Source organism: Chenopodium quinoa, unplaced genomic scaffold, assembly GCF_001683475.1.
Source record: "Chenopodium quinoa cultivar QQ74 unplaced genomic scaffold, ASM168347v1, whole genome shotgun sequence".
In the NCBI taxonomy this organism is placed as follows: Eukaryota; Viridiplantae; Streptophyta; class Magnoliopsida; order Caryophyllales; family Amaranthaceae; genus Chenopodium; species Chenopodium quinoa.
In genome coordinates this window covers 3,605,084-3,628,064 of record NW_018742244.1, presented here as the reverse complement: position 1 = coordinate 3,628,064, position 22,981 = coordinate 3,605,084, and the positions used below count along the sequence as shown (strand labels likewise).

At 33.8% G+C, this 22,981-nt stretch overlaps 2 protein-coding genes across 2 annotated transcripts; one reads left to right on the top strand and one right to left on the bottom strand.

The window, feature by feature from the left end:
* Positions 1–12,205: 12,205 nt before the first annotated feature.
* Positions 12,206–14,034, top strand: LOC110682526 (uncharacterized protein At4g06744-like). The gene has a single exon (XM_021858871.1). It carries the CDS (start codon positions 12,284–12,286, stop codon positions 13,754–13,756), a length of 1,473 nt encoding a protein of 490 aa, XP_021714563.1. The 5' UTR covers positions 12,206–12,283; the 3' UTR covers positions 13,757–14,034.
* Positions 14,035–19,593: 5,559 nt separating this feature from the next.
* On the bottom strand, positions 19,594–20,943 carry LOC110682515 (protein IRX15-LIKE-like). Its single transcript, XM_021858861.1, has one exon. The coding sequence runs from the start codon at positions 20,840–20,842 to the stop codon at positions 19,901–19,903; it is 942 nt and encodes a 313-aa protein (XP_021714553.1). The 5' UTR covers positions 20,843–20,943; the 3' UTR covers positions 19,594–19,900.
* Between the last annotated feature and the right edge of the window lie 2,038 nt (positions 20,944–22,981).

Genomic DNA, 22,981 nt, shown 5'->3' with positions numbered 1-22,981 from the left:
CGAGACAATTGTAATTTGTGGGAGGTGACAAAAGGATAAAATTGGTAAACTCTGAAATTAATTAATTTAATTTAAAAATAATACGGAATAATTAAAAAAAAAAGTATGGATTTTTTTTTTTGGGGGGGGGGGGGTATTTTTAAAATATTTGGTTTTTGATGACAAGGTAGTGTGTCATTGACAAACTTTGATAATTGTGATTATTAGAATAGTTAATTAGGGGTTGATTTTTAAAAATTGGATAGAATTGATTCAATAATGAATAATGGCTATTGGAGGGGATATGGGGGAGATTCTTTTTCTATTTTTGACTTTTTGTGGAGAGTTGATTATTGTAAAACAGTACAAATTTTTAAGAGAAAAATAAAATATGGAGTATGTTTGTTAAAAAAATTAAGATATGTGTTTTTTCAAAAAAAAAAAATGTGTGTTTCTTTTCAAAAAAAAAATTATATTGTTGCGAGTTTTTACAAGGTATATAAGTATATTACGGAGTAGAAAGATACTACTTTATAGTTTTAACAAGAGTTAAGCTAAAATACGGTCCCTCAACTTTAGTATTCGTAGCATTTTGGTCCCTCATCTTTCAAACGAAGCAAATTGGTCCCTCAACCACCCATAACTTACTTTTCCGGTGGAAAAAAGATGAGTCACCAAAGTTTAAGGACCAAAGTGCCCATGTGGGCACCCATGTGGCAAAAAAATAATATTTTAAAAAAAGTTTAGGGACCTATCCTAGTTAGCAAAAGTTTAGGGACCATGATTAATTAAATTTTTTTTATTTTTTTTGTTAGTTTTTTTTTTAAAAGGGAATCTTTTAACTAACATTAATTTTTTTTCCCATCAACATTAATATTTTGGTTATGATTTGCATTAATCAAACTATAGAATTTCCACACAAAAAAAAATTAAAAAAAACTATAGGATTTTTCACCTTTTCTCACCCCACATCACCAACAACCTGCCACAAACACATAACCCCATTTCCACCCGTCTACAGCCTCACCACCGTCATTAATCAACTACGCAACCCAAACCTCCGGTTCGGCTGAACTATATTGTGCATGAGCTTGTACAGAATTAATTAAATCAGGAGGCCAAGATTAAATCACAAAATAAATCAAAGGCTGGGATTAAAAGATGGTGATTGATGATGATCGTTAATGAGGTGCAAAGTAGGGGATTCCCCATTAGAGCAGCCAAACCGAAAGAGAAAAAGAGAGGGCCGACCCTTTTTTTTTTTCCTTTTCCTATTTCTTTAATTCGAATTTTTTTTTTGAAAGAAAGTCAAAGTATTTAATTTTTTAAGTCATATTTAATTTTCTTCTTTAATTCTCTAAGTCATTTTTTTTTAAATAGTCATTTAATTTTAAAAAAAGCAAAAAATTTTGGTATGTTTTCTTTCATTTTAATCAAAGTTTGTACATAATAAATAATAAATATTAATTAGTAGCTGACAAAAAAAAAATGATTTGTAATCCCTAAACAAATGCTAACTAGGATAAGTCCCTTAACTTTTGCTTAGTTGGCAGTACACATCCCCAAACTTTACTGACTCATAAGTTCCTCCACCGGAAATGGTGAGACAAGGGTGATAGAGGGACCAATTTGCCTCATTTGAAAGATGAGTGACCAAATATGCAACTAATGCCATAGTTCAGGGACTGTATTTTAGCTTATCTCGTTTTAACAAATTCTCTTTACTTTATGTCAAATCGTTACAAATAAATAGAGGTAATAGTTAATTTCTTAATAAAAAATAAAAATTACTACATAAAAAAAAAGAAAAATTAGAAAATAACACCCAAAAATTGTCACAATTTTGATAATAACACCACAAAAAAAAAAAGTTTTTATTATAACACCACAAAAAAAACCAAAAATTTGCTTTCACCACCACTTAACTTTACCATCCAAAAAAACCGTTAAGTGGGCCCCACACAGTACACGTGTCAATCAACTATTGGATAAAAAATTCAAAAAAAAATCAAAAAAAAAGAAAAACCCTATAATCCTAACCCAGCCACCACCACCACCACCGGCGCCCATGGCCGGCACCCCAACCCAGCCCCTAACTCAACCCTACCATGGTCGGCACCCCAACCCAGCCCCTATCACTGCCTCCCAGACGTCGCCGAACCACCCAGACCCCAAACCAGCCAGCCCCCATCATCGTCTCACCGCACCGTCGCCGAACCACCCAGACCCCAACCCAAACTAGCCCAGGCCCCATCATCGTCTCCCCGTCGTCGCCGAACCACCCATACCCCAACCCAAACCAGCCCAGCCCCCATTATCGTCTCCCCGACCCGAATCCATCGCCAAACCACCCAAATCCAACCCTAACCAGCCCAGCCACCGTACTCCTCTACCAAACCCAACCAAAAGTCGTCGCCAAACCGCCGAAACCCCAACCCACCCATTCCCAAACCCACTAACCGCCCTACTCTTCTCACCCTCACCTTGAACCAAATCGGGGTTCGGGTTCTTTCGTGGGTACGTTTGGGCTGATTTCGGCAGTCAAGGGGTGGTCGGCTGGCTGGTTTTGTGGGTCGAGGGTGGTCGGTTGGGATTGGGTGACGGTGGTGGAGGCTGAGTTGGAGAACGGAGGTAGGAATGGTGGCTGGGTATTTTAAGGGTTTTCCTTTTTTTTTTTTAATTTTCTTTTTTTTTTGTTTTTTATTTATTTTAATCCAATGCACAATTGGCACGTGTACAATGTGGGACCCATTAACAGTTTTTTGGATGAAAAAGTTAAGTGGTGTTGAAATCAAAATTTTTGGTTTTTTGATGGTGTTATAATCTAAGTTTTTTTTTGTGGTGTTATTATCAAAATCGTGACAATTTTTGGGTGTTATTTTCTAATTTTTCCTTAAAAAAAATGAGAAAATGCTACTCAATAGTCAATAGTTTAAGTTCTACCAAAATTAGGTTAATCGTAACTTTTTGGTCTTTGGAATAAAGTGGAGTGTAGAAATAATTTGCACCATGTACAAAACCCCAAGATGAGGAAAAGTTGAAATTGATTCCTTTTTCCTTGTTAGCGTCACCAACTAAAACTTCTAAATTCTAATCACAATGTTACTCGTATCATTTTCCTTGTATTGTGCAATTGGTTCACCTTTTCACACTTATGGAGTAATCTAGTTATTTGGTTGGATATCTCCATGATAATAGGGTCAAAGTAAAGGTTAACGAGTCTTAATAAACATGGTCTAGATAGGATTATTATTGGGTATGATTAATATAGGATCAAAATATTTGCCCAATTTAATACGATGAGTAGATAATGTACTACCTTCGATTCAAATTACTCGTAACAAATGAATATTTTATGTCTCACAAATAATACCCCTTTGTTGCGAGTAATAAGAACCGGAGGTAGTATATTACATGGATTTTTTTTATAAAAAATACTACGGAGTAACTACTTGCACAATCTGCATAGGGGTGTAAATGAACCAAGCTGATCAATAAACTACTCGCGTTCGGGCTTGGTTGAAGCTCGTTCATGTATGTTTATTTAATGAATGTGGCGAGCTTAAACAAATTTTGAAGCTCGTTTAATAAATGAGATTGAACATGAACATAGATATGCTCGTTCAGATAAGTTCATGAACAACTCGTTTATTTATGTTCATGAATCATGATTTACTCGTTTATCTATGTTCATGAATCATTGGTTTATTTACCATTGTTAATTTAGTTATTGAATTCATAAGTTAAGATTCAATTATCATGCTAATTTTGAAATTTTCAAATATCAAAAGTACAAAGCTCATTTATTGAAGAAGCTCGATTATTATTAAGTTATTAGTTCATGTAAGGTTCGTTTAAATAAACAGGTTGTTCACAAACCGTTCGTGAACATATAGTGTACTAAATGAGCCAAGGTTGAACAGAAATTTGAGCTCGCTTGAAAGCTCGGGATCGTGCTCGAACTTGCCTAAGTTGAATGAACTTGAACAAGCTAATACTAGGCTCGGCTTGGCTCATTTACACCTCTAAATCTGCATATAATTGCCGGGATTTTTAATGTGAGAATGAAACTTCTAATACAGTCGACACCTCATACTACACATTGACATGGTAACACCAAAATCCTGGATTTGCAATTGTTTGTTGTGAGGTAATCTTAGAGCATGCAACTCATTTTCTCTCAAAGATAATCTTAATTTTAGTTAATGTTACAGAGAGATCAAGATACCGAGCTAATTCCAATAAATCATGGCCATGTGAAGAATCCCAAAATTCCTTTGCATTTTGGGATTTCAGAGAAACAAAACCATGTTGTACCATCCAAAACACCTCATCTGTCATCTCTATAAGTCATCTACTCCCAACTTGACGTTGTCCTATTGGGAATCGCATCTTTTCCAATTTTGCAACATACATGCATTGTTCAAAAAAATCTCCAACTTTTGTACGGAGTACATTTTAAAAGGTTTGGACCAATTAGAGGAACCCACAATGATTAGTTAATATTACCTCTGTTAAATATTATGTGCAACTTTAGAATTTTTTTATTTTCATAAATAATACCTCAAAGTTGCACATAACAATTAACGGAGTAAGTATAAAGAAACAATTGAGACCAAAGTTAAAATTCGATACAACGAATATCAATATCGATCTGTACTTAAAGATTTAAAATCTTATTCGTGGTACAATTAAATACAATAAGACTATACGAAGTATTACATAAGAGTAATTATAAAAGATAATGACATCATGAAGACCAAAGAGACTTGCTTGAGTTTATATTGTCTTTCCCTAATTAAGCATGTTAGTCTCATTCATATATAATACTCGGTGTTCCTTTGTCATCCCTAAAAAATGATCATACGTATATAAAAAATATGCCGTAAGAAGGGATGTTTAAAATTTAACGGGCAAAACATAGAAATAACAATTCTCACCAAACAAGTGACCAAGTAGATGTATAAAATGCATAATTTGCAATTAATACTGAAAGAAAAGTGTATGCATAGTAGTAGACGCCAAAATATCTTGATCTAAACAGCTGACTTGTAGAGATGTAGTGTATGTGTTCTTAAACAGACCTCAGATTCACTTCCAACCCTCATGGGCCTCATGGCACATACTTACAAATATATAAAATCTACCTTATCTCAATTAATTCTTCAATTTTAAATTTTCTATCCTCATCTACCCATTTCTTTTTATCTTTCAATCATAAAAATTCCAGCTATTTAGGAATCAAGATAAGCTGATTAATCTACACTCCAAATATTACATGTAATGACATAATAATCTCTCTGAATTCTGATAGCCTATAAATTTTTCGTACTTTATTTGTATAATTGTATATGTTTGTCAATGCATTATTTTAGACATGATTGATAAGTTAAATTACTTCACTACAAGAAAAATGTCTTTTCGTAGCGATTGTACATTTGCTACAATATACAAGTATGTTTGTGAAATAATTAAGGAAGTCGTATCACTTTACAATCGTTATGGTTTTCCCATATAAAATCGATACGGAAAATATAATAATACATATCTACTCTATTTTTACACATTTATATAATTTTGAGAAATCGTATCATTTACAATCGCCACTAAATCCTAAAAATCGATACGAAAAGCCTTTTCAACACTAGATATATAAATATTGTTTGACAAAAAATACATAAAATATGTCATAACTTATTGGTGAAACATTTAATATAAGAGTTTGAGGTTGCATGTTCGAATCTGGTAAAGATCATACCCATGTTTTAATATTTTTTCCAAAAGTGAAAAACTTTTTCCTTATAAAAATAATGAATGTCATAATGTCTTTCTTGATCTTTACAAAGTGTTTCTTTCCTCCTATCCTTCTTATGTCTTTCGTTCTAAGGATATAAACAAAGAAACTTTTCACAAATTTGTTTTTTCCCTTAATCCCTTCAAAATTGTTTAAATACAAAATCAATTACATTTTTTTTGGTTCTATAATAAATGGAGCCTAAAAGAGGGAGAAAAATTAAACCAAAGTAAATAAAATAAAGTATATCCCCTTAAACAACAAAGTGTTGGCTCACTTAATAAATTTCTTACTTCAATTTTTAAAGGTTCGGAATTTGAATTCTATTAAGTGAAGGTGCTTTTGTAGGGATTCCCTTATCCTTCCTCTATTCGTAAATGCTTGGCTCGTAAATATTAAATGACCAAGATTCTCCTTATTTATTAAAAAAAAAAAAATTGTCAAATTGGCAAGTGTGTAGACAAATTTCTCATCTGGATGATAGATGATAGAAGTAAGGTTTCTCAAGTAACAAGGAATCTCTTCAATCAAAGTCATGGTAGATATTTAGGTGGGACGTGGATTATCTAGTAGCCGACTTTACTAAAAGATTTTTTAGTCGCATAATTTTGATGGCTAAACATAACCTTATCACTTATCAATTCAAGACCAACCCTTTAAGGCATTATCATACACCATGACACCAATCACAAGTTCACAACTTATTGTGAGGTGCAATTTATCACGTAAGTTGCTAAAGTTTTTCGAAATTAATTGTTACATTGATCAAATAATTTGTATATATACAAAAGAAATTTTTTTATACTTTGTAATTGAATTTGAATTTTTAAATATGTTATATTATTTATATATAATATATACTCCGTATTACTTACAAATTTATCATTTAATTTGAATAGAGAAATATGATTAATTTAATACTTCATAATTCAATTACAATCAATACGTATTTAATTTATTTAACTACTTTTATATAGGTGCAAAAATAGGGGCATGTCAAGTGTCAACTAGATTAAGCTAAACTAATAAATCGGGTATAGTGACAAATCTGACAATAGCCACCTCGACTATATTTTTCTTAAAGCGCTACTTTGTGTGACTATTAATTTAAAATTAAACGCCGTATTCATAATTTTTTAACATGGAATAGCAAACTTTTCAAAATCTATCAAGAGGATTAGAGAATCATCTAGTATGGCTTTTGAGTTGTGATTTTTAATGCTAAAAGAATCCATACATCGTATTCTCCTCAATGAGGAGAGGGATAAAAAAAAAGGTCAGAAACTTAGAGTAAATGATAAATATTCTAAGAGGAAGACGCAACTCTAAATTGACAATTTCATCTAAATAATAATTTCAAAGAATCTCTTAATTTTCAACTTATAAAAAAATATAAAAAATGGTTGTTGTCTCAAAAAAATCTGCAATCTCACAATAAAGTAATTCTAATTCTGGACTGCACAATATTTATTTCTTTGAAAGGTATTGAGCCGGTCATTCATCCAAGAACCGTTCATAGTTACGAGTCTTGCAACCAATTAGAGTGATTTTCCAATTTTTTTTTTTTTTGATGCAACAAATGAGATCTAACCACACATATAACTTAACTTCGTATTGTACCAAACTACCAATTAAGCACTCCATTCTTGTAAAAACTCTAATAAGTAATAATATCTTTTCATTTATAAGTGAGATTATCACATGCAATTATCATGAAAGATTTAAAGAGACGTTTTTAAGACATGAATACTAACACGTAATTAATTTAGTAGCTTAATGGTTATAAACTTATAACAGTGTTACAATATGATCGAATTACTTATTCTGAATCCCCTTTTAAAATTCTTATACATACCTCTTAGGGTCTCTTTTAAAAACTGAAAAACGAATAATAACAAAAATATATATAAAAAAAAACCCCCCTAATTGGCCCTAAAGTAAGATTCGTCATTTGATTTGATGACCACTTCTTCTTGAGCTAACGTAGATGACGTTTAAATCACTAATTTCAATTGACAAGTACTTAATTAGATGACTTCTAAAGTCATAATTAAATACTATCACATGATGGAAGATTAATCTTTTAGCTATCCCCAATTATGTTGGATTATTTTTATTACGAGTAATAATTTTGTAAAAGAAAGATTGCCTTAAATTACATTATCCCTTGTAAGTTGCTAGGAAAATCATCAAGAAGAGATCAAAGCATATGATATTAGAGACATCCATGTGCATGCTGGTTGCAAGTAGCAATCAAAGGTAGCTTAACATAGATGATCCAACCAATAATATTTATGCAATTATTGAGAATAATTCTCAACTTGACCAACATAATAAATAAGAGATGGGGTAGATAGTATATTCTGTATATTTTAGATACTAGAATCTTATTTTATTTAACTTTTTTGTTGTTGGATTTTTTTTCCAATTCTTGATTCAATGTATATAGCCAATATAGGTAACATAATTCATATTTTCCAAATTAGTCTTGATTGTAATTTTGTTTCTTCTTGATATAAACAAGTAGATCATATATAGAATTTGTAACATGGAATTGTCATGAGAAAATAAGGTGATTGTCTATGGAAGATCCAAGTGTTACCCGTTAAATAATCCCTAGTTAAGAAAACGAAATTAAAGTTAGCATTATATTTCAAGTAATAACACATAGACTAGCCTTCGCTTTAAAGATCTTATGGGTGTCCCAGGGTGAATTTATGACTATAATTATGTCCATTACTCCACTTTAACCTATGAGAATCATTATGCTATGTTTTTTTTTTTTGGTGTTCCACCCGGATTAGCTCAACCCTTTGCGCTAATTCGGATTCGGGGATCAGTTATGGGTGATAAGGTTCCAGTCCCCTCCCGATTGTTGTTGCGGGGATCGAACACGAGCCCTCCCTACCAAGTGTAGTCTCAATCACCACTACACCAACAACCAATTGGTAGAAATATTTTGCTATGTAAATGACATCTACAGTAGTTTAAATAAAATACATTACTGTAGTAAAATTTAATAAATGCATAAAAAAATAAACAAATTACTAATACAGAAAAAGTGTCTTTCGAAAAAAATAAAAAAATAAAGAAGTGAATGAGTATGACTACAACGTCTACAAGTTTAAAAATTTAGCTGAAGACAAGATCTCTTCTTACAATAAGGCCTTGATTTTGTGGAGATGGACTAGCCCAATGATAGAAAAATGTGATAAAGCCCATTATGAAATTTTTGAGGACGGGCCTAGCTTCTACAATGGGCTTAAAATTACAATGTGAGTTTTTCTGACCCACATCATTAACTAAATATGCACTGCCGTTTTTGATCACCTATGAATGCTTATTATGAATTATGTTATGCCATATAAATAACTAATTTTGATGTACTTTCTTCTAATCCAATTTTTTTTTTTTTTTTTTTTTTTTTTTTTTTTTTTTTTTTTCCCATAATGAATGTGAATGTACCTTTCTCATCATAATAATAATAAAAAAAATAAAAAAAAAAGGATCGCATATGGTAATTAATTCAATTTTCAACCACCATACATACCAAAGTAATTACAAAGAGGCCGGGTGAAAAGGACCTTTAAACGATCAAAAGATCATACATTGTCTTTGAAGGAGTAATATAATAAATCGTCATCTGATAACTTATGTAGTCTAGTACAGATCGTTTAATCTTTCCTTTGGATGTTGGTCATGTCATGTTACATGAATATGTAAATTGGTAAATTAAAGCTAGCATTTTATTAGTCCCAAATTTACTTTCTCAAGTATGGAGTAGATTGTAACGACATGGAGTTGAGTAGGTTGTGAATCTATTGTAAAAGCACTGTATTGTATGATTTGTATCTCTATTGATACTATCTATCTCACCTGTTTTTTTCCATTGATCCGTGAGAAAAGTAAATATCTGTATCTTTTACTCATACCTCTTTTACTCTCTTCTAAGAAATCAATAATGTTTTTCATGTCAATGTGGATTTGTTATCATGTTTATTAATTTCATGCATACATTTAACACATTTCGTCCAAAACCCTCTAAATTTGTCCATAATGCTCAACTAGCTCAAATTCATACATTTTGGGAGGGATGTGATACATCATACATGAGCACATTGCTCCTACTTGTGCAACCGATTGTTAAAATCTTAAAAGAAATGTGGCTGTGTGTGGAACTGTGGATTCTTATTTATCACTTCAAATAACGAGATTGACTTATGCGTCCTATATACAAAGTTGGTGACCTATCTGCAATTGTGAGTTAAAAGTTAGAGAGTGAGAGATACCTCAAATGGTTAGAGCTTCCTCCCGATTTCGGAGAATTTAGGGATCGATTCTCATCTCCGCCCTTGTGGCTCCTCTAACACACAAAAAAATGCAAATATCTTGCAAAAGTTGATTATAATGTACTGTCCACTAAACACACAAGTGTGCAATCTACAAGATTACCATAGTCATTTTGCTTAGTCAAAACTCTCACACCTAAATGAACAAATGAGAAATTAAAATAAATGGATGTACGATATTTACAATGAATAATTATTGTTATTATGTAGAATTGTAGATGATGTAAATTTTCTTTTTTGTATAAGGGCAATAAGGCACATCAGGGTGGGGAATAGGAAAAAAACAATATGGGAGCTTTTTTGCTTTTCTTCAATACGGAATAATAATTTTAAATGTCGTTGTTATCTTTTGAAAGATTGATGTTGATGTACCCTTTTCTTGTCACATACTAGTATGAAATTAATTCCAAAAACTGTTTAAAAACAGTGTTTGGACATATGAATGGATAGTTGATACTTAATAGTGTATAACTGCAGTAATTGTGAAACTAACAAATTAAAACTGTTTTACATATATACGAGTGTCGAAACTCCTTAATTGACTAAAGCTTCGGTTTATTATGCATAATGCTTCTTAATGGTTATCAATCCATATATCATAACAAATTTTTTTACATAATTCTTCTAAACCCATGCATGCAAAATATTTCAACTAAGTAAATTATAAGGCATGTTTTCTTCACATTATTTTCAGTTTTGTTCAGTTCAGTTATGCTCCTATAAGTTTGAGTTATTAATTTCCTTATTTCATAAAGTATTCGGTTCAGTTCAGCTCATTTCAATCAATCAGAACATGCCCTAACATTTTTTAAAAAAATTCTATCAATTAACTTCCATTCTTTCCTACCTTTTCTTACCCTCATTCTTAAGCAAACTCATAATACATATACACTATACATTTATATAGTACTTCCTTCGTCCCTTAATTAAATTCTACTTCTAGTATTATTTATTCCTCACATAATAGAGAGAAGTAGAAATTTAATCAAGGGATAGAAAGAGTAGTAATACTCTATACTTATAAATTTTTTGTTTGTACATAATGATACCTAATATATATGAGATTATGAGGAGCTTATTAGACTACGTACAACGGGCCAAAAAGGCACTAAAGAGGCAAAGACTTTAAAAAGTATGGTCAATACAAATAAAAAAAAAAAAAAACTCAACAAAGTAATATGAACCATATGCTATAGGCCTATAGGCAAAGACTTTAATGTTGCCCTACTCTTGTAAAAAAAATATCTAAGCCTATTTGCCGTGACTCTTGACTTTTCAAACTAGAACAAAAAAAAAAGGTTGGCAACTTGATAGAAGTATGTCTTTTTCTACTACAAAAATCCATGATTCAAACACTCTTGGAGTTTAACGATCGATCTTCACGAGAGTATTTTTTTCTTTTCTATGATGAAAACTATGATTAGGAATTTATCAATTACAGCTATTTAAAATTTGTATTTTATAGATTGCAGCCACTTAAAAAAAGTACAAATTACAGCTCAAAATTAGTAATAATTGACAAAAAAATAATTTAAGAGACTCATTTTAATGACAAAAAATCTACAATTTTTTATGTGCAATACGAGACACTTACATTTTTTATATGCAAAACAAATACCCTACTTTTCCTTCACATGATTACAAAGGAAATACATTGTATTGCCTAGCATGGCACAACTATTGTATGAGAAAACATTATTGTCCATATGGCTATACCCAATATTGCCCAGCTCGTTAAATAATACAACATTTCTTATTTGTCTCATTTAATCTAAAAATAATTAAAGAGTGTATTTATATTACGTACTGTACTTTGTATGTCTTTAATTATAAGATAACTCGACACAATCGATTAAAATCATCAAATAATTTATGAGGACATTAATGTATATGCAACTATGCATATATACCTTAAATTTGGTAGCTATTTCAAGAACAAAAATTAACTCAACTCCCACCCATACATGAGTACAAACGTACTCATCCTCTACATAATTAAGAAGACTTAGTCAACTTTTGTCTAAAGCACAATGGCAGCTGTACTGATGTCCACTCCAATTATTTTTCATCTTTATATAAGGGGATAAGGAATACTAAATGAGGTACACTCATAATAATCACCACCAAACTAAAAAACAGTGAAAACCTTAGTTGCAAAATTATGAGCACCAAATCCTCTATTCTTGCCATTCCTACTACCCATTTCATGCACATTATTTTAATTTTTGTGTCACTATGTTGTACGTACCATGTTGTAGTTGTAGTTGCCACCCATGACATTCAAGCCACTCCTAGACCAAATAGGGAAGCCTTAGGCATTGCCATTGGCGGCGAGCCTATTTCCATTGGTGGCTCGCCTGCCCCTGAAATGTCTGGGAGTTGTCCTCCACCACTACCACCACCAGCACCATGCCCCCCTCCTCCGTCGTTACCACCACCGACCACCCCACCTCCACCGTCACCGTCACCACCACCACCATCCAACCCCCCTCCATCGTCACCACCACCACCCCTCGGAGAATCCCGTGTCCTAAAAGCCACACGTGTCATACAACAATTCATTAAAGGGATTGATACTGACAAGTGTGGCTTATCCACAAAGGTTAAACATATGAAGAATCCTAACTTATGTGTCAACCCTAAGTTTGGGTGTGCACCTCTTCCCAACACAAAGGAAAACGGCCTCTACTCGTTTCAATTTAACGAGTGTAAGATCATGGGGAAAAACATTACCCTAGATAACTTCATCAACAAACTTGCCGACGTGTCAATTTTCCACGCTAATACCAATAATTACGGAGGAAAAATCCCGGTGTTAAGCGGTCTTCCTTACCTATTTGAGTTAGACCTTAGTAACAACAAGTACACAGGGAAGTTCCCTATGAATGTACTTACTGCTACTAAGTTAACCTTCTTGGACCTTAGATTTAACTCATTTGTGGGCCCCGTTCCGCCCGAATTGTTTGACTTACAAGTGTTAGCTCTTTTTATTAACAATAATCAGTTTGAGCATGACCTTCCACTTAATATGGGCTCAACCCCGGCCGCTTTCCTAACCTTTGCTAACAACAAGTTCACAGGCCCAATACCAAGATCCATTGGGCAGGCCTCAAACACCCTCCTCGAGGTCCTCTTCTTAGGAAACAGGTTCTCGGGCTGCCTTCCTTATGAGATTGGGCTTCTAAAAAAGGCCCGTGTTTTCGACGTCTCGAAGAATGTCTTAACCGGCCCAATACCCCGATCGTTCGCATGTTTGGGTAAAATGGAGTACCTAGTGTTGGAAAAGAATGAGTTCTATGGTCCTGTGCCTGAGGAAGTATGTATGTTGCCTCACTTGACGCAATTGAAATTGTGTGATAACTATTTTACCCAAGTTGGGCCGGAATGTATGAAGCTGATCCGAAAAGGAGTGTTGGATGTGAGGCACAATTGTATATTGGGCCTTCCGGATCAAAGAAGCCCAGATGATTGTGCATTCTTTTTTAAAAGGCCCAAAACTTGTGGTGACTTGGATAATAAAATGCACAAATATATGCCTTGCAAGAAAACTACTCCATATTTGAATGCTGAAATGTTAATAGAAGGTGTCCCACAACCTCAGCCATCAGTAACTTATGGAGCTCTTAGTCCTTGATTTTAATTAATTAGTTGATTAATTTTAAGGGTTTGCTATTGTAGTAGAGTTTGAGTTTGATGTATAAGTTGTAATTGTTTTCTTGTAAGTTGTAACTACGACATTGTTGTTTCTATCAGTTCGAACAAATAATGTTGCAATAGTAGTCTTAACTGTTTTATGGAGTACGATTCTGGACTAATTTTTCTGAATTCTATCGAAACATATCCAATGTAATTAATGTAGCCTTTAGGGCTATATATAAGCATACACTTCCTAAAACTGAATTAAGGTTGCAATAGGTTTGCTCTCATTAATTGTTTTCTTGTAATTAATGTAAATCTATCCTTAATACTACGTATTTCATTTTTAGCTTCTTATACATAGGTCTTAGAGGCTCTATCATTTTTCTAAAAATAATTATCAATTACTTTTTGGAAGGGTTGTTCTTAATTGTTGTAAAGAGTGAGGGCAATAATACAAAGTATTCTGTAGTAATTTGCATTCATATAACAAGACTCTGTTCCAGTTTTTCAGAGGGCTGATGGAATGAGTTTGGATGAAGTGGTTGGGCTTGACTGAAACTAACCAAATTGGGCCATCATTGTAATTGGCCCGAATATAGATTAGATTGTAATATGGACTGATGTACCAGATTTTTGGCTATATAATAATTTAGCAAAGTACCAGACTACCAGGTACCCTCCCTTTCACAAAAAAAGCAAAAAAGTACAAGGTACCCTAACTTAAGTATATTTTTTGTAAAAGCTACTCTGATTATAGATTAGTCTGAATCAATGATAGAGTATAAAACATATTTCTGGGTCTCAACCATCAGTTTAAGCTTTTGATTGACTTGGTCCTCTAACATGGTATCAGAGCCAGCGTACGGGTTCGAATCTCATCCACCCTTACTTTAAATGTGTTGCATCCACATTTCAAGCCCAAAGGATCTTTCATGTGAGAGGGAGTGATAGAGTATAAAATATATTCTTGGGCCTCAACCATCAACTTAAGCTTTTGATTGAGTTGCTCCTCTAACAATGAAATTTCTCGATCTATTCAACTAAAATTTCAAACATTGCAATTAATTTATAAAGAAATGCAAGTAGAATCAGAATCAATTATCATCACATAAAACTTCGTACAAAACTAAGTTTCGTTTGCAACAATCACATTTTTACTAAGAAACTACGCATGTTTTAGGAATGGACCCATAAATGGTGATGGTCTCATGGACTATGGTCCAGTACAATACGCAACAGTTATTAAGAGCAACATCACATTTAGGTGAATTAAAATTAAACCATTTTCTTCACCGACACTCTTCTTTAACTTCTTTAGCCCTCCATTTGTGACGAGTGGTTATCACTTGGGCTACATGTACGGCATTTGGTCACGTGGGACACGTGATACTACAAAGGTACACCTACTAAAAAAAAGAGTTTAGGAGATTAATATAATATTGTGAGGGAGTGAATAAATTATTATATTTCATAGTAAAAGTAATATGGGGAATGGGGATCATAAAAGAGAAAGTATGTGAGAGGGGATAGATTTTTTTTATTATTTTAGTGGGGACCATGGAAGAGAGAGAAATGATAAAATAAGTTGAGTGGGGTTTAAAGTAAGAGAGATAAATCATAAAATTTAGTAAAAAGCTACCAAATATAAAAGTGATGCATTTAAAAAGAACACCTCAAAAAGAAAAGTGATGCATATAAAAAAAAAACGAAGGGAGTATTATATTTATATTAATATTACATCATCGTCACTAAGTAAGTGAGTTTGTGATAAATGGCGAGAATTCGAAGATCACATGATATCCGTCTGACCTTAACCCCACCATTGCTTCCCAAGAACCTTCATTTTTTCCACTTTTCTTTAGACCCATTGCAATTGCATTTACCACCACTGATTATGCGCTCCCGTTTTCCCATGGTGTATTACATGTACGCACTTTGCGCAATAGTACAATAGTTGCTAATTTAGAGTTGGCAAAAGTTAATTCGATATAAGAATTTTGTTTTCCAAATGAGCGAGTTTGAGTTAACAATATTAGTCTACTTGTTTGAATTACTAATTAGACAATACGAAATCTGCTTGATTAAGTGGGTAATGAAATTGCATTATTTTTAAGATAAACCTCATAGTATTCATTTCAATATGTTTATATTAAACCGTGTCACCGTGTGTATGTGTCTATGTGAGTAGGTTTGGCATTTTTAAAAAAATATAAGACGTGCGTGTTAATATAGAATTGCAAAAATTAATTAGATAAAGAGTTAAGACTTAATAGATGAGTTATATATTACTTACATTTATCCAAAATAAATGTTTCGTATGATATTTATAGTAGAACATTTTCAAACTTTGTAGTTTCCATCCTTCACCGACACCGTACTACAATCATTTTAAGTTACTTAGAAAATTTCTCACAAATGCAAAAACTAAACTAAAAAGACAAAACTTAATAAGAACAAAAAGGAAAAAAGAAAAATAATAAATAAATAAATCTTTTATAGACATGCTAACTACCATATTGCCTATTTAACTATACTAAAACGTGAGACATGTAAATTGTAAAATGATGTGAGACTATGCGTATGATCACTTTAGCTTAATTTTAGTTTAACTCGTAATTTTCTTCTCTTATAAAATATTCAGTACAACTTCAATCAGTTCAGTTCAGTAAATGTGAACAGACTCTAAGCTAATCTATAATTTAATAACTTATTATGAAACTTGTGAGCTTTAATTTATGCTTCATCTAAAGGTTGTTTGATAATTCATTATTTTGGTTCAGTTTCAAGTATATAATAGTTACAATTTAACCATCACATTAGTCTCATCTAATGGTCGGCTAATTACCGATTCTTCTAAAACAAAAAAACACCATTTAAATTTTTATGTCTCCCACATTTTTGTGAAGTAGACCTCTTTCTTCTAAATCAATGAAATAATTGGTTCACTTATTGTAGATAATTTAACTAATAATTAATAATGAATTGACTGATTAGTGATTAGTTTTGTAATATTGTTTGAAATAACTACAAATTGTAGTTCAAGAAATAGAACATACACTGTACGTACACATCATAAACTTTAGACTAGCTACATTCTCAAATGTTCGAAAGAGATAGATGTTTTTACTATAATTTTGATTGATTGATTGTATAATAGTCGATTAAATCTTACTAATTAAAGTTAAATAAAGTCATTTTTTTAATTCAAAAATTGGAACTAGCTATAATAAACTTTGATTTATAGGGAGTATGTAGGAAGCAAGCATGTCTTTATAGAATCACGTGATCTCAGCTTCTTCATTTCCTTTTAAAGCAGAAAAACAAATTAATTAAGCTCATATTTAAAAGTTAAAAACAAAGCTAAAGAAAAAATGGCTTCTTTAGGTAGCTAAAGCTGTGAGATGTCTGCTTAACACACATGATCCAGTTGTGTATGTGGGCTATCTTATTTCATGTTTGTGAGTTGTGACTTTCAAGAAATCAAGATCAAAGTGTACGTAAAGAAAGAAGCTAGCAAGTGTATTTTGTGCATTACATTAGTGCTTAATGCTTAAATTTAGCTTCTTGATTATGCAAATTATAGAATACAAATATTAGGAAGTTATTAGGACCTCTAGTCTTAATCATATTGTTGATGTAACTCTAAGCATGACAAATATAGAATTGTATTATGTATCGTGAAGTCGTAAACTAACCACTAATATACCAAAATTGCCTTAATTTTTTTTTTTTTTTGACAGGAAAAATGTTTTAATTTTAAAGGAAATGTTATACGTAGCCCTAAGGACTATATATATAAGCATTAAATATACTGGAAATTGTATAAAATTAAAAATTCATGACAAAAACACGGGTAAATCAGTGTTATTAGTGTTTATATTTTGACGATTTCTTAACTTTTTACGATTTTCAAGTGTAAATTTAATGCTTATATGTAGCCCTAAGGGCTATGTATAACATTTCCCTAATTTTAATATGCCTTGATGTATAATAGAATTTGTGACTCATAAATGTGCTACGTATGCCTTTTATATTCCCTGAGCTATATACTATCTCCGTTTCGCATTACTCGTAACAAAAGGGTATTATTTATGAGATATAAAATATTCCTTTGTTACAAATAATGCGAAGCGGAGCCGTAGGGATGACAATGGATCTGGACCCGACCCGGATCCGTGGATCCAGATCCGTTTTTCACTGATCCGGGTCTTCAAATTTTGGACCCGACGGATCCGGGTCCTGCTGACAAAAACGGATCTGGATCTTGGTCTGGGCCCTAGACCCGGATCCAGATCCGTGGACCCGTTTTTTTTTTTTTTTTTTTTTCCTATTAAAAAAAAACTAAAATTGTTTGTTTCTTTATTAAAAATGTTGATAATGTTAGTAATGATAAAGATTAACCCTTTCAAGAGATGAATTTTGGATGCTCATATTATTTACATCATCGTTGTTTTTTCACTTGCTCATATGTAACATCGTATTTTTTTTTTGTTGTTTTTAATTTTAATTCAAAATATGAGTGTATAAGTTGGTTAATTTGGGGTTCAACTTAATAACCAACAATGTAAGTTTGAAATAAAATTTTTGACCCAAACATTACATTTTTTGCAAAAAATTAGGCAAAATATATTGGACCCGTTTTGGACCCGGATCCGGATCCGAGTCGGATCTGAATCCTACATACAAAAACGGATCTGGACCCGGATCCAGATCCGACCCGTTGCCATCCCTAAGCGGAGGTAGTATAATATATAAGCACTGTTCCACACCACCAAACGTAGCACATACAGAAATAAATGAGTAAATAGCCCAGGCCACTTCACGAGGGCTGTTTCATGCGCCACCCAAGACTTTGGCATGAGCAATTAAATACTTACGTACTCCTAATTAAATTTATATTAATTTAATTTTGATTATTTACCTATTTGATCCATATTATATTAGGCACCTTATCAACGCACGATCTTCAAGGATCTGGAAGAATTTTAGCAACATATTTCATGAGGTTTTGTCACATTATACATCGAAGACCCACACAACAAACTGCTACGTAATCTATATGTTATTCTATGCATTAACAATTTACGAAGTACTTGTATTAGTTTATTGATGTTAAGGTTTACTGACTACACTTTTGTGACAGAGATGCATGAACTTAAAACTGTTGTGAATAGACCAAAACAGAGAAATTAAGATACATTTTCAAGATAATGGAAAATATATTCTGGCTGTATATAAAACATGAACGTGCTTAAAAATAGTGTATTAGAGTGTACATAACGCAATAAAAAAGAGCATAGAAAATAGACAAAAAATTCTAAACCGGATTTCAAAGCTAGATTTTAAGCGGAACGAAGAAAATATAAAATTCGTTAAATTTGAAATATACTCCGTTGTCTCGAGTATAAACCACTATGTCAAAGTACAAACCTAAATAATTACCGAGTACTCTCTTTATTCTGTCACTCTGTATTAGTCCAAATTATATTGTTCTTACCTTTACTCATAACAAGAATCAATATCAGGACAAGAAAAAAATCTGTGAATTAAGGTAATATATTCCCTCTTCTTAAAGGCAAGATTTCATTTGTAAGTTCAACCTTATCACATTCATTGAAGTAATAACCTGAACCCCAATTATTCCGGCTTCAATCCCTTACCCATGTGTAGCTGTGTACGAGTACAACACATGATTCAAATTATCAGTTCTCATTTTCTACTGTCACCACCATGCCACAATAACTAGTACATTTTCATACTGCTAGTCCACATCTTTTGACCCCACTTCATACACATCTTGCAATTCACATTCCTCCAATTTTCAATCTTTCATTCATCAAAAAATTAAAACGTACTTTCATTTAATTTACTTTACAGTTTACATCACTCTGATTACTAATAATCGACCTCTCTTCAGACCGATAACTATATACACCCGACTGTACTTACCTCTAATCCCCGTACAATGAACCTCTAATAAAAAACGAGAAGAAATAACATAAACTACGTCTTAGATATTCTATACACCCGGGTGTATACATGAGTAGAAATATAGTAAATTTATAACATACCTACCATGAGTTCATGACTACTACTATAACTCTTAATCAATTCATATAATTATAATTTATAATGATGATCAAGAAGAATTGCTTGATTCTCCTAAACAAAATTCAAAACTCTCACCCTTCATCTCTTTTACCACAAAATGAGCCAAAGAATCTCTAACTTCCACCAAATTCTCCTTACACAAAAACTCTTCACTAAAAACCCTTTCAACTTCTCTCCCATAATCATGAACAAAAATCTCAGTCCCTTTTCTTTTACCGGACTTTCTCTCTCCTCCCCTGCTCCGCCCCATCACGGCGGCGCTAAATATCGCCGCCATTCTTCCCGGCATCTTCGCCGAGTACCCTCTTGGACCATCGATCAAGATTACGTCCCATGAAATCTCGTACAAATGATTCGGAAGATCGTTAATCGCTAATTTACATTCGGAAAAGAGGAGATTCTGTACTGGTCTACAATCACCCTTACGGTGGATTCTAGAATGTTCGATGAGTTCGGCTGATTTTCCGACTTTGGTGGTGTATTGAACGTCGTAACCTTCGAAATCGGTGAAGTTTTGCTCGAATTTCGAGATTAAATACTCGTTTTCGTCGAGGAAGACGGTGCGACCGCCGGAGTTGAGGGCACGCCAGAGGAGGGTTTCGTGGGTGAGGCCGAAGATGAGGAAGTTGCACGGCGGAGAGCAGCGGCGGAGGGCGGTTGCGACGGCGGAGAGTTCGCCGGAGGTCATACGGTCGGTGGTGTTTGAGATGGCGGCGTAGTGGAGGAGGGCGGCGGATACGGCGGCGGATTGGTGGTTGGCGGTGGTTGATGGGGTGGTGGGCGGTGTTGGGGGTGGTAGGGTGGTGTTTTTAAAAACGGTTAGGAGGAATGTGAAGGTGAAGAGAGTGAAGAATACGAGTACCCATATACGGTGCGATAGCGAGGATGGTAATGATAGCGACGAGATAGTGGAGGAGGATTGTTTGTAGAGGGAAGGGTGGAAGACGATGAGTTTAGGGGTGGTTTTCATTGTAAAGAGGAGAGAGAAAATAAGGTGGGAATTTGAATTGGAGAATTTATTTTATTTTTTGGATCCGTTGTACTAGTAGAGTGGTATATAAAGGGGTGAAATTTGAAGGGTATATTTAATTTCTTTTTCTTGGGTTTGTTTTTATTAATTGCTTTTTTGGGATTGTGGGTTTGAAGAAATGAGGGAGAAAGAGAGGAATTACGGAGGAGATTTTGGGGGGTCGGAATGAATGGAATGCAAATCCTTGGTGTTGGAGGGTGAGGGAGAAATTGGGGATGTGGGTTTAATATCACCCGACTTCAATGCGGATTGCTTGTGATTTATGAGGTTCGGGTCGTGGAAGCTTGTGGTGTTTTGGTAGGTTAATACGGAGAACTCCGTAGCATATAGAGGTTTTAGGATTACCTTCGTTATTACTTATTACTACGTATATTGGTTTTATAACGATGAAAAGGAGTTTTAAAATTAATTAGAAGTTGAAAAAATTAATTAGCTTTCACAATTGTGGATCATTTGTTACTCCGTACTCCGTAATTTTTTTTAGAGTGTAAAGATCGAGTAATATAGAATTCTACAAATATCGATCATTTATGTAACAATTGTGGATCATGCTTTCTTAAATTTATTGGTTTCATGGTTAGTATTGTTTTCGGGTATTTATGAGTAGAAAACAACTCATATGAGAATCATACGAGATAACTAGATACATTCTCCGTATTCAATACGAAGTATTGACATATATTTTCATTTTCCTTTAAATAGATGGGTGATTTTATATGCATATGATCAATATGATGAATATATGCATTTTCTGAAATGATATTCCACTCCTTACTAAGATAGAGAAATTATGACAAAAATACATGCCAATTTGTGTTAGAAAAAGCTTAATTATTCATGGTTTCTTTTTTGTATTGTACTTTTTATATGTTTGCACATTTATCATTTTCCTAAATAGAAAAGACATGATATGTACCATATTTCAACAAAGTTTTGGGCATTCATCTCAACTTTCCCACTATCACCGGTGTTTTAGAAAGATACAGTGATACACATTACTAAAATACTAAGTTGCCAATAATGTATTTTTAGGATAACCAAATTGTCAAGATAGTTATCATGCCCACTATCAAAACGCATAAATATTACGGAATACGTAATAAATAACACACTCAACCATGAACATGGTTCAAGGCACACCATGTCACATCCTACATGGTACTTGATCCATACTAGTGATACTTGTTTCGGAGTTTTCTGATGTCCTGCGGGAGAGTTACAATTCCGAGACTGGAACCGGACGCCTGTACCTGCAAAACAACGGAGACTCCTGGTGGTGGGAGCTCCGCCTCCAACGGTCAAGTTAGTACTTGTTTGAGGAGTAATTAATGCGGAAATTAATGTGATTGGGTCTCTCTAGGTGAGAGTGTTTAATTGCTTAATCCCCTTTAATGAGGATTAATTAAGTATTTATAGTCTTTGAGAAGCGTGCCAACCCTAGGTTTAGGTTAACCTTGGGCTGATGGGGCTTCCCTCGGAAGTTGGGCCTGGGTGGCCGGTTTCTCCATTAGGCATGGAGTATGCCACGTGTCATGACATAATAGGTCCAAGGTGGACAAATAAGCGGGTGCCACGTGGCAAGCCCTGACAGTTCCAACTGAGGGACACTTGGCAGGACCTGATTGGCCCACGTGGCGCATTCCGATTGGTGGGAGCAAAATCCGCTTGACCGGAACGGCCTTCGCAAGCCGCTTGACCGGAAGAACAAAGAGGTAAAGGCTGCAAAAGCTATGGCCGCCTCTGACTGTGATAAGGCAATGTTTCAAATTGCCCAAAATGAAGTTCTGACCATTGATATTCTTTATTATCAGGCGCAGGCTACCGCCGCTATCCGGGCTCAGTTAGAGGCGGCCCAGAAGAGGAATAGCGAGCTGGAGGCGACCATCAACAATCTCAAGGCCGAGCTGAGACCTCTTCTCCAAAAGATGTCCTCATACGAAACCTTGGAGAAATCCTTGGCGAGCGTAAAGGTACGCCTGGTGACCCAGGAGAAGAGTCTTACTCAGGAGCTCTCGGAAAAGGCCGAGCAAGAAAAGAAAGAGCTGGTCCGGGAGATGATGGAAGACTCTGCTCAAATCC

Bases quoted from the DNA above. Each gene is read 5' to 3' on its own strand.
- LOC110682526 (XM_021858871.1), top strand. From the start codon at position 12,284: ATGAGCACCAAATCCTCTATTCTTGCCATTCCTACTACCCATTTCATG.
- LOC110682515 (XM_021858861.1), bottom strand. From the start codon at position 20,842: ATGAAAACCACCCCTAAACTCATCGTCTTCCACCCTTCCCTCTACAAA.